Source organism: Stegodyphus dumicola, chromosome 2 (assembly GCF_044657685.1).
Source record: "Stegodyphus dumicola isolate Sdum_Otavi_A_Nest chromosome 2, ASM4465768v1".
Taxonomy (NCBI): Eukaryota; Metazoa; Arthropoda; class Arachnida; order Araneae; family Eresidae; genus Stegodyphus; species Stegodyphus dumicola.
The window spans coordinates 203,439,828-203,453,199 of record NC_140769.1 but is presented as its reverse complement, the minus strand read 5'-3'; the positions used below and the strand labels follow the sequence as shown (position 1 = coordinate 203,453,199).

The following is a 13,372-nucleotide window of genomic DNA, read 5'->3' as shown; positions in this document are numbered from 1 at the left end:
TATTTCACATTTATCATACAGATTTCTAAGCCCCCTTATATTATTTGATCATTTTACTGGCTCTAAATTCAAAATTTTATTTATATAACAATTTATGATTGTATCTGCACACAATAGTTGTAGAATTGTCAACATTTTAAAAATGCAGGAGGCTAAGCCTAATAGTTTTACCATAGCAACCATATTTGATTACATTTGAAACTTAGCAGACTAGGGAATGAAGTGAGTTTCTGCATCTTCAGTGTCTTTTTACCGAGTGGGACCAAAAATAAACTTTCAGTTTTGTGCACCGAAGAATCTGAATGAGAAATATATCTCTAACGAAATTCGAGGAGATGAGTTTAAACGAAATGCAGGAAAAATGCGTATAATATAATATTCTGTACAAGGATGTCATGGGATGTACACGTCAGATTTTTTAATATACCATCTGGGAGCTGCTTAATTCCATACCACGTCAAATCATCCATCGTGAACACAAATGAAGTAAAGCATTGGCGATCTGCGTATGGTTTGCACCTGTTTTTCTTATAGCTCAAGCATCAGCCTGATAACCATAGATAATTAATAATTTACCACATAGAAAGAAAAATAAGCGGTAAAGATAGTTTGTTTTTTAATAATAGAGTAAAAAATAGTTCAACATTTAAAAAATAAATTTCTGTAAAACCAATATTGAACAAATAGTACTTTATTTGATTAGCCCCGAGAAACGATTTTCTGAAGATTGGGAGAAAATAAATTTAGAAATTAGTAATTAATTAAATATGATACTCAAAACTAATTGTCCGAAGAACGCAGAAATGGAGAATCCCCTCCCATTTTTGTATCTGTCCTTAACAACAGTAGATATAAATTCATTCATCATTTTGCAAATCCTTACACAACCATCATAGACTGTGACGATAGGCGAGCTTTCAACTTAACAGCTGATTATTCCAAAGAACCAAGCGTTATGATGCATGATGAGGAAACGTTGGAAGAAGAAGCGAAAAGATAAGTTAATAGTAACTGGCAATCGATTGTTTCAAGTATCAAAGATGATAATTCAATATCTAAAATTAACAAAACGGTTTTTTATTCAGATATTTTTCTCTGAGAGATTTTCTCCAGCCGATAAAAACTTTCTCCCATTTGATTTTTTAAAGAATGACTAAACTATATAAACGTTCCAAATTTCGTTTCAAATCACTATGTGCTGTTGAAGAATACAGTACTACAACGTATTACTCCAATATGGATTATATCTTAACGATAATCTTCCCCGTGAAAAGTTTCAATTGTTACCCCTACCTCCTTTCACTTCAAATTACAAGATTTCCAGGAACTCTTCTAAAAACCAAAAGAAAATAATTTCGCAATGCTCTATCCAAGATTGGATAAAAGAAGTTATCAAAAAAGAAAAAAAAACTAGTCGGGTAAAGAAAAAAGCACATTGGAAAAGGTTATACACTTTTCCAATGTACCGTTTCTTTCACCGAACCCATTTTCTCCACCTCCTCCATAACAGATGGGACGTAAGATGAAAAGAGGAAGAAATAGGAGGAGGTATATTTCTTTCTGCTATGCCATCATTTGAATCACTCGTATAGATGTAGAGTGAAATCTCCAGGACACAAAAATTTGATATTCCCCCTTTTATACAGAGCGTGACGTCAGATTATCATTCTGGTAGATGATGAAAAAAAAAGAGAAAAATTCCAATATAAAAGACTTTATACAAGTATTATAAAGTTATTCAAGATTGGCTTGAAGAAGTTATAAAAAAAGGGTCTGGAAGGGAAAGAGTGCATACAGGGAAAAACAGAGATTTATCTTCCTTTTTCCTAAATGCACCCGTTTCCTGCCAGACCTCCTCACCCCCCTCTTATTAGAAAGCATAAGAGGATTGCTGTTAAAAAATTAAAAACTAATTAAAATTAAATTGAAAAATTAATGACGAATCGTCATGGATTCTTCTTCTTCCTCGTCTTCCGATAACTTTACCATTTTAGATCTAGAAGGGTTCCAGTCATATAAACAAAACAATGGCGAATACACTTATATTTTGAAAGAACTCGGCTATGCCACTAAAGACTTCTTCACTGTTAGATTCATGATTTTTGGGCCCCCCTCCTCAACCATTTCAGGAACTCAGTCCCAAAGAACAAAAGACCAATACGTGGCTGAAAAGAAATTGTCATGGTCTTCGATGGTATGAGGGCAGTATCCTATATAATCATTTAGTAGCTATTTTAAAATATTTAACAGACAATATCCCCACCATCTATGTCGTGGGATATGAAAAAGCTAAATATTTTGCTAAATTATTAGATGCGAAACGCGTGACGGAAATTTATGTGCAAAGCGGTATCATATGGAGGTATCGCGGGAAATGTGCCAAGCACCGACAGTTACGGAAAGGTTCGAAATTATAGATGGCACATTTTAGAATAAGATTTTTAACATTAAAAAAATCCACCAATACTCTTACATCACCACAGTGCGGTATAGTGATGAAGAGGAATAGAATGCCAGTCTTCGGATGATAATGAGGAAGAGCCTACCAAGAAGCTCAACAAGCTTTTGATAAGGCCTAGGACCAATTAGCTACAGATCCTCCCTTGGATCACTTCGACATGTATATAAAAGCAATGGACAATTTATCATCTTTCAAACCAGATTAATACTCGGATAAACATACACCAGAGCGATATGTTTTAAAGATTCCTCCAGTTCTAGTTCTTCTTGTTCCAACCAATCCATTGAATGTTGGGATGAGGAATGTCCGACTTCCATCGAATTCACTGAATGTTGGGATGAACCTTCAAAAGTGTCCATCGAAAACACTGAATGTTGGGATGAAAAGTGTCCGACTTCCATCCAACCCACTGAATGTTGGGATAAACCTTCAAAAAAGTTCTTCGAACCCACTGAATGTTGCGATGGTCCAACTTCCATTGAACCCACTGAATGTTGCGATGGTCCGACTACCATTGAACCCACTGAATGTTGTGATGACGAACGTTTAAAAGAGTGATGTGATGAACCTGCAAAAGAGTCCACTGTATGTTGTGATGACGAACTTTCATCAAAGGAGTGCTGAGACGAACCGGATAAACCTTCAAAGAAATTTATTTTCAAATCTTGGAAAGAAAATTTTCCTTACCCGACCAAATTTTTTCCCTTTCCCAACTCATGCTGGAGATAAATTCATAGAGCATTGCATGGACTCTTCTCAAACCCATCTGAATATCATTTAATGGGGCAAATGGATTGTTGCATGAACTCTTCAATACCATATCTAAACTCGATAGAGCCTCCTTTGCAAATGGGGCCCACCAGCGGCCGAGCGGTAAAGTCGCCGAACACTGGTAGTTCGGTCCGAGGTTCGAATCCCGCGAACGGGCTGGCTGCATGGGTGTTTCATGGTTTTCCCCATGTGTAACGTGTATACGAGCCAGTTTCCCTCAGAAAGTCCTCCACGAAGGCATCCCTCCCCTTAGACAGATAGCCCTCGTGTGCTTTGCCATAATTAAATACACCAACACCAACACCTTTGCAAATGGATCATAATATGGGACCTTATCAAACTTTCCATGTATGGGACAATTTTATGAACCTGGATCGTTTAACAGACGAAAATCTTAATATTGATGAAGATTTATGCGTGAAAAATTGTTTAGAAAAATTTACTACACATGAAAATGAATTGTTATGGGACTGTATTTCAGAACTAATATCAGAAGTGTCATAATTTTTTTTTATACTTTGTAAATTGTATAATAATAATAATTAAAGAAAGTTATGCATAACCAATCTTGAAAAATAATCTGGTTACGCTCAAAGATTTTTTTTTTTAATTGCTTTCCAAATTCCTTTTCCAACTTCACTTAATGTGTTTCCAGTTGAAAGAGAAGGTATTTATTTCTCTTTTTTCCCCCAAGATTCACGTAATGTTTTTCGCAATTAAAAGAGAGGTAATATAGAGAGTCCATTTCACTTTTGCAAAATTCATGTCAAAAGAGAAGGTGTTATAGAGAATTGATTTCGCTTTTCTAAGATTCGCGTATCAAATTAAAAGAGAAGGTATTATAGAAAATTTATTTCCCTTTTGCAAGCTTCGTTTAATGTAAGAGGTATTATAATTATGGTAAGAGGTTTTATAAAGAGTCCCTTTCGGTTTTCGAAGATTATTTTAACATTTTCCTAATTCAGAAAACCCTTGCGCAAACTTGGACTAATAGGGTTTTAATTAACTCAAAAGAAAAATGTCTTTGGCATAATTGGTTTCCGGTCAAAATGGCAAAAGAGTCAAGATTCCATTTAAAAGTTTTAACGTCACTGATAATTTCGATTGCTTTGCCCGATATGTACTTCAACTTTTCTCACCGCGAAAATTAAATGTTGTTTTGTTTTGATGGCTGCGTTTGTGGTTTGTAACGGATCGGAGATGTTAAATTCATGATGGTGTATTTTAAACTGAGTTTCTATCTGGTATGTCTGTCTTCTATGAAAACTCTTCTGCAGTACATTTAATGCAGAGTATAATGTTGTTTTAAATTTTTGTTATCTTCAAGAATTCACTTCGAAAGACAATATGCAAATTTTGTTTTGTTAGTTTACTAGTTTGAAGTCCTGTTACGAAAAAAATTCGTTGAATATCAGAACATATGTTTTATCGTTCAGCTATATATGTTATATTCATTTAACAGAGGACATTAATTATTGTGTATGTATGCAAATAATGTGTATTATTTTAAAAGAATTTCAGCTCTGTTCACAAATCAAAAGAGAAGTATTTTATGGAAAATAAGGTATTTTGTTTTTAAAAAAGAAGTCTGCAGCTGGTGGATATTGTTCAGTAAAATTATAGTTAAATGTAAAGCATGTAAATTTTCTTGTACTGAAACATGTGTATGCATACTGAGTTTACTATTATTATGTCAATTCATGCATGCACATATCATACAGAATTATGTCAACTCATGCATATGTTATTATTATTCAAAAATATGCCAAAAGTCACAGCAGTTCTACCAGATGTTGAGAGAGGGTGTGCAAATAATATTTAAAGGAACCCAAATACTTTCATATGTGCTTGCACTTAAGTGTTGAGTTCTTTGTATCAAAACAAAAAATGGAGCTAATCTTTGGAATATGGTAACAGGTAGTTTGGTGACATTTTGGTATGGCGATAAAGGTTACTAGCTAGGAGTTTAGCAATAATCTGAGAAGAACACAGTTCGAATCACAGATTATTTTGTCTCACAGAAATTAGAGATCATGAGACATATAATGTGACATTTTCCGGAAAATCCCAATCGGGATTTTAGCTAATAAGCACTTAGAAACAATTTCGCTGCTAAAGTGCAGAATCGCCCACTTATTTGTTTGGCGCTTTTTACAAGAGTAAGAAGAATTGGATTTTTGTCAATTTTCTTTGACGTTTAAAGTGAAAATAGTTCGAGTGTACATGAATAAAGTCAAGAGCATGCGCAGTGCCGTTTTTGTGCAATTCTGGGATTTTTTTCAAGTGAAAATAGGTCGATGTGTACATGGATACTGTGTATATGCAATTCTTAAAAACGCAGCAAGCAGTGGGCGATTCCACACCTTCTCCCAATTTCGCACCTAATCTTCATAATGATTAAGCACTTTTGTTCCATAAAAGTTCTAGCATAAGCGTAATTTCGCTAGCAGATTGTTGGAAAAAATGTTGAGTAAAAAAAAAAAAAAAAAAAGCCTCTACTTCTTGGAAACAAAATGGCGTAAAAAAAAAAAAAAAAAAAAAAAAAAAACTAGTAGGTTGCTGTAGCAGGGTTGGCCGCCAAAGTTTCTCCAAAAAATCACCAAGTTACCATAATTTGAAGATTCACCAAAAATGGTATTTGTTAATCTGGCCTTTCTCCAAGTTTTATTTTTAAAAAAAATTTAAGATACTTATATATTCGTGCAACCATCTTGGCACATTTTGGTAGTATATTTAACAAATGAAAAACAACGATGACTTATGACTGCAGACTTACTTATTGTATGCATGCAGATTATTACATAGATATTCTATGTTTTAATTAAGTACACATTCTGAAAATCAATCAATAAACATGTTTAAAGCATTCCTCCCCCTTCTGCTGTGGTGGACATTTTATGACAATCACTTTAAAAGCAAATTCAAATTGATTATTCAGTTTAGCAATTTTATGGCAAAGTACCATATTTTTGGACAAAAAAATGATTGCAGTTTTTTCCATTACAGGCAAATCCCACACATGCCTATTTTAAAATTTAACTGCAGACAAAAAAAAAATATTGCAATTTATTTATAAAAAAACCCATTAGAATTTGAAATATAATTTAGGGAATGCCAAAATGGCAATGTTATATATTAAAACTGAAGAATTATTCTAGGCATGGCTGCCACAATTTAGTACATTCTTAAAATTAGTGATTTCTACTAAAGGGGCTGTGCTAATATGTAAGTACCAATTTAAATAAATTATGATAAAAAATCTAAATAATTTTTGGTACTATTCCGTTTTGAGGACCGTAAAAAAATTGCAGTGAAAATTTATGTGCAAAAGCATCAAATCTGGCAAACCCGCTCATTTAACACAGCGCCAAATCTAATGTACATGCTGATTTCAGATTGTGTAAGTTTATATAGTTCTATATTTCTTAAGACGCCATTAAAATACTAGTGTAATTTTTAAATCCTTTTTTAATATTCTATGGATTTAACAATTTAGGAACTGCCCATGGTAAAAAGTCTGCAATAGAATTTTGGGTAAAGTGCAGAATTACTCACTGCTTGACGTGTTTTTAAGAATTGCACATACTCGGCGCGGCGTGGTGCGCAATGAATTAGAAGTTGATCTGTCAGCACTATCCTTATCTTCAGGGCAAATGTTTTTATTTTATTTGTCTTATAATTCCTTACTAAATGTAGTATTTCATCTCGATGTACTCTGATATGATTTAAATCAAATTCCTCGTCATTATAATTTGCTTCCGATAGTGAGGAAAGTGACACAGAGGATATTGAAAACGAAAAAATTTCGATTGACAAATTAGTCGGTATTCTCGACACAGCAATTACAGTGGAAGTTTGTAACTGAACAAGAAATTATGTCCTTTTATAGAATTAAAGAGAAAGTATTATCACATAAAACGAAGCAACTTAAACAACTTACATTGAAAGAAATGTTTAATAAAGTAAACAAATAAATATTAAGCCTTTTTTTTTTGTAAATTTTGATACCCTCTGCGATTTTTTTAAGTGAAAATAGGTTGATGGGTACATGGATACCGAGTTTCTGCAATTCTTTGTGTTGTTATTTTCGCTTTGTGTAGCAGCGACTTTTGGCCCAAAAATTGCCTCTACGCAAGCCAAAATAACAATTCAAAGAATTGCGCAAACTCGGCATCCATGTACCACCAAAAATTGCGAATTTTCGCCAATGGTTACCCATAAATATACTTTTACCAATATATTTTCTAAAAATAAAAATTTTACTAAGCAACTTTAAAATGTTGTTTATAGTAATCTCCTTAAATTAATGTTTTCACGGACTATGTTGCTGTTGAATGAAAAAGAAATATTACCAATATTAAGAAATGATTTTACTAACTTTCAAAACACTTTTTAAGTGGACCTTTCCTTTCTAATTCTACATCGAAATCTTTTATTTTCTGACTCACTTTACTTTTATGTAAAATTTTTCTAATGCAACCATATGATTAAAATTTGAATTTTATGATTTTAGCTATGTTTCAAAATTTGAGATTCATCAAAATAATTTTAATCCTTAAAATATGTCATAATTTCTGTCTTCCTTTGTACTATAATATTTTTGTGGTATAAAAATGTATTTGCAGGTGCCCTTTTTCAAAAATTGGTGATTCTTGGCTGTATATGGATACCAACTTTGTGCAATTCGTTGACCTTGTTATTTTGGCCTACTGTAGCAGCGATTTTTGTGGAAAAATCGCTGCTACAGTAGCGATATATATTTACTAATATGCTACAGTAGTTTTGTGCTGCACAAAGACAAAATAACAAGTCAAAGAATTGCACAAACTCTGTATCCATGTCCACATCGCCCTGTTTTCACTTAAAAAGTCAGAGAATTGCACAAACTTGGAATTGTGCACTCCCTTTATCCATACACATCGACCTATTTTCACTTAGAAAAACATCAGAGAATTGCACAAACTTGGCATTGCACACTCTCTTCACTTTATCCATGTACACATCGATCAATTTTCACTTAAAAAGTCAAAGGAGCACCCAATTCTACACTAGAGCCAAACAAAAAATAACATAATCTCAATAAACTACATTTTATATCAAACAATAAAATAACATAAAAAAGAAAATTCATCTTATGTATCTAAGCACTACACAAAACAAATATCCACTTACCTTATTTAGAAATTTCTGAGTCTTTCTGTTTGTGACTCATAAAATTCCTTAACAGCGTCCAAAAACTTCCTAAAATTATCTGAACTAAAGTCCGTATATCGGCATTGCAGCATAAATTCACAAAAATAAGAGTAAAACATATCCTCCATAGTGCAGGTATCCTCCGACGTTCAACCATATGCATTTTCTTCCTACAAACAGGACACTCGTATAATGGCTACTAAGTAAACCTTCATTTACACACCAGTCAATTAATGCACTTTTCCCCTTTCATTCCAAATTGTACCAAAACTTCAAATTAATCTTACCACATTCAGCCATTCTACTGTCTAAACCGCAAAACAAGCAATAAACTTTCTAACCAACACACGCCACAAGCCATTAAAAATCTTTTCCCTATCATTCAAAATTTATGAAAATCACGCAACCGATTACGTCATAATAGGGTTTCCATAACATTCAACTACTCAAGTTACCATAAATGAAACAACTTTGCGATAATATAAGGGCCACCCTCCAATCTACTCTAACATTTATGTGCCCTTACAAATATGCTAGCCAGCGAAACCAGCTGTCATTCCCAGGTTCAATTCCTGTAGAAAGCATGGTTTTTGTAAATGTACAGTACCTTAGTTGCATAGGGATACTTAATTCGAGGTGAAAGTTCCCATAAGAGTTTGATGGTATAGGAAGAAAGACATGAGACCATTAAATTCCATCTCCTAGGATGCACTTGATTGAATATGGAATGGAGCTAAGCAAAGTTGTATGTCATTAATTTGTTCAAGGCCTTGGCCAATGACAAATACTTTTTTCCTTTGTCGATGATTATTCATAAGCTTTTTCTGTATGCTTGGGCAGGAAGATTAGCAATAACAAAATATGCATAGCTAAATAGAATTCTAATTATTTTTTAGTGAAATATGTTAGAAATCTTATTAAATTTAATTTTTAATTATTCAAAATTTTGTTTCCTTAAATTTCAGCTTGCTCAGGTCGTAACTAGAAGTTTTTATATGCAGGTCATGAAATTCAAAGGTGAATTATTTTATTGAGCAAGATAGTCTCAATAATAATTACTAATAATTAAATATTACTACTCTCACTAATTTAGCTGTAACAATGCTTTTATCAAATTTTGGTACTATTTTATTGTGCTTTATCGTACTAGATATATATATGGCAAACTTTTAGCTTTTGTGTGCCAATAAAAATTTTGCTTCAGTCATCCTACCAAAAAAGAGAAAAACAAAATGCATAGGACCTTGAAATATTTTTAAGGTGGAAATGCTATACAAGGATAAATTTATAAATTTCTAATTTATTTTTAAAATTTGTAGATAGATAGGAAAAATAGATTTTTTTTTTTTTTTTTCCAGAAATGGTCGTAATTTTCAGAGTTTGTGGCCACAAAAAGTTTGACTCTACTTTTAATTTTATATTGCAGCCAAATATGTTTAATTTTAGAACAAAATTAATTAAAACACTTTTAAATATGAAGTAAGTATTCATTTTTGAAACTAAATTTTGAAGTAAATATTAATTTAAATTTTGAAAATAACTCTGTAATCTGTATTCTTTTAGAATTTTTTCCCTGAGAAACTACATATTTAATCTAGTCCTATATTCATGCTGATTGATATATCACCTTAAACTCAAAATGACTGATAGTATTCAAATTTCTATAAGGATGAGACCATTGATTTCCAGGTAATTATTAATATAATCTTTCATATCCTTATTTTGGTTTATGTACCAGACAATTTTGAATGTATTGTATTTAGTCTTTTTTTTTTAATGCATGTAATTTAAACATGAAAGCAGCTAAACAAAGTTTGAAACTAGTCCTGCACAATTTATGCAACTTACACCAATTCTTATTGCTCTAATAGGTTCAATATTTGTTCTTTGGCATGTTATTTTAGTTCTTGTTGATTTATTATTAATCAACATTTTAATCTTTATCAATAAATTTATCAGTTTAAAGGTAATATAGGTGAATGGTAAATTTAAAATAAATACAATTAGCCACTTTGAGTAATTTAATGTGATAAAAATGTTACTGCCAGAGTACGTTTCCTGAATGAAACTGGAATTTTCTAAGTTTTATATTAAACATTGATCTTTGAATTATTAAAATAATATTTTTAGGTGATTTATTTATACAGTCAAAAGTCATTAATCCGGACACCCATAATCCGGAATGATCTATAATCCGGACCTCAAAGCCACAAACTTTCTGCGCGATGCATGCGCAGAAAGTTTGTGGCTTTACGCATGCACGTAAGACCTTTACGGCTGCGAATATGCATGTGCGCATGCGCATAATACGTTTACGCATGTGCGTTTAATGTATAAGGGACGGTATAAGCTAAGGTAAAATTGTCTAATTCAGTTAATGTTGCAGATTGCGTTGTTTCTTAATCTTCGAATTGGATCTGGCTTATTATTTTTTGCAGACTGTTAGAGCAATTTTATAAAAGTAAGCTTGAACTTTCGATTATGTCAAATAGAATTTCCAATATATATTTACTAATATGTAAAGGATCTACAAAGTGAAAGTATGTTTAGAAGTCCATTAAACAAAAAGTGGAATTGCTGCAAGAAATGGATAAAGGCATATCCTTTGTTTCTCTAACCATTCTGAAATATGTTTATCAATTTCAAGTTTTTTTTTTTGGTAAATTTTGATACCCTTTAGATCATAATTGTTCTTTATTTCATAAATTACGGTTTCATATTTTTAATTTTATAATTTCTGCATGCCATCTTACCAGATTTAAACTGATGATCTATAATCCGGAAAAATCGATAATCTGGAATCGCCGAAGTCCCGGCGAGTCCAGATTAACGACTTTTGACTGTACAATACACTACAAAGTCCGTAATCCGGACTCCTCGAGACTTCCGGATTAAGGGTTTTTCCGGATTATAGATCATCAATTTAAATCTGGTAAGATGGCATGCAGAAATTATAGAATTAAAAATATGAAACCATAATTTATGAAATAAAGAGCAATTATGATTTAAAGGGTATCAAAATTTAAAAAAAAAAACTTAATATTTATTTGTTTACTTTATTAAACATTTCTTTCAATGTAAGTTGTGTAAGTTCTTCATTTTTTTGGTGCTAAACGTGCATTCGTAAACATTAAACGCACATGTGTAACATTAAATGTGCATGCATAAAGCATACAAAAACAACAACAACAACAAAAAAAAAAAGTTTGTGGCTTTGAGGTCCGGATAATGGATGTCTGGATTACAGACTTTGTACTGTACTACATTTAAGATGCAATTACATTTACAATTAACTGAATTCTGGAAAAAATTTTGAATGATTTAATCTTTAAAAGTTCACAAAATCTTATATAATTACAGTTATTGCAAATATCTTTATACATTTCATTCAAATATATGAAAGAGATGTCAAGCAACCATTTCCTAATTATTGGTGATTTTGTGGAAGGATACTAATTCTCTTTGAAAAGTCAGCCCTTTTCCATGAGATCAACAACAATTAAATTTTCTTTTAACTTTGTGGGGGGTTACTTTGTGCTTTTATTAATAATTCAAATAGAATTTAATACTTCTGCTAAATTTTATTTTCCAAAGAATAGTAATAAGTATCCTGTAATAATAGTTTCTAGTCTTCATTTCCTAGGTGATAATCAAAAGTAATAATAATTGATAAATGTATCGGCCTGAACCAACAAAGACTTAAATTAATCTCAGAAAATCAATCAAAGTAATCTATATCTTTATCAAGCTGACCCCTAGGGGTATTAGTAAATAGTGCAAACAATTGCAAAATTATAGCATCAAATATATCTAGATGATTGTTAAACACTTAAAAAATTAAAGAATATAATTGAGAAATTTGGCTTTATTGAAAATTCTTCAGCTGCTTGAAAAAGACCAAGTAATTTTTAAAAAGTTTTTATATATAAAAATATAATTTTTATCAGTTTTATTGAATTATTTTTATTTCAATTTTAAAATGTTATGTTCTGGTACGTGTATTTCCTGTAACAGGATTGCTCACCTTTCATGATCTAATTTTGATTTAATTATTATCTCTTGATTAATTAATTGAATTTGCAGCATACTGTATGACTTTAATAATATATATAATCTTAATCTGAATTTTCTCAATTCATATATATATATGTAATGATTTTGAATGTGCTGTCGAAACTCTTAATAGCTTTTAATATCAATTATGGTTGTGGTTAAGGCATAAAGATGAAGATAAGGGCTTGGATTTCTTTAAATTACTAATCTTTATTCTCACACATATCCACTTAATTTGGCAGACACTTATTCAATCATAATTAAATATGATAAATTTCTATATGCATTGATTTTTTAATCCTAAGACATATGCATTTGAGAAGCAAAGTGGCATGAGGGTGACTGAGCAGTTAGGGAAGGGAAGAATAATGACACAATTAACTCCCCAGCGGTATTTATACTAAATCTGAGGTATAAGTAGAACTAGTCTATGATTGTTTAATTCGACACTGTTTCATAACTTAGAAGATTCTCAAATTTGGGAAAACAGATGAATTTAGGCGGAGTTAATTTTCTAGAATCTAGAATGTTAATTTTGAAGTCGCCAATTATTTTTAAAGCAGCTGTCGTATTTTCTTATATCTTACAGATATATGTATATATGAATATATACAGTGGTACGTCAATGTAAGTCATTAATCTGTTCCAGATCTTTGGAGGTACACAAAACAATCTTTTTCAGTAAGAAATAAAAATAATTAATCCATTCTTATAAAAAGAGTCCTATCATTATTATTATAACCTTGTTTAATACCAAAATACAAATGCTGTGGGTGAAATATATACTATACTTAAATGAAGCATTGCACATGACCGAGAGGACCGTAATCCGGACTCGTCAGGACTTCGACGATTCCGGATTTAAGGGTTTTTCTGGATTATAGATCATCAATT

General features: G+C 31.7%; 1 protein-coding gene across 2 annotated transcripts in view; it reads left to right on the top strand.

The window, feature by feature from the left end:
• Window positions 1-4,320: 4,320 nt before the first annotated feature.
• Window positions 4,321-13,372, top strand: part of LOC118185886 (uncharacterized) — a 112,673-nt gene continuing 103,621 nt past the window's right edge. For both annotated transcript variants that reach the window (XM_085811647.1, XM_085811646.1), the window contains exons 1-2: window positions 4,321-4,476; window positions 9,989-10,114. In XM_085811647.1, coding sequence (XP_085667773.1) covers window positions 10,065-10,114 — 50 coding nt within the window. In that variant the 5' untranslated portion in view covers window positions 4,321-4,476; window positions 9,989-10,064. The remainder of the gene's footprint in view (window positions 4,477-9,988; window positions 10,115-13,372) is intronic.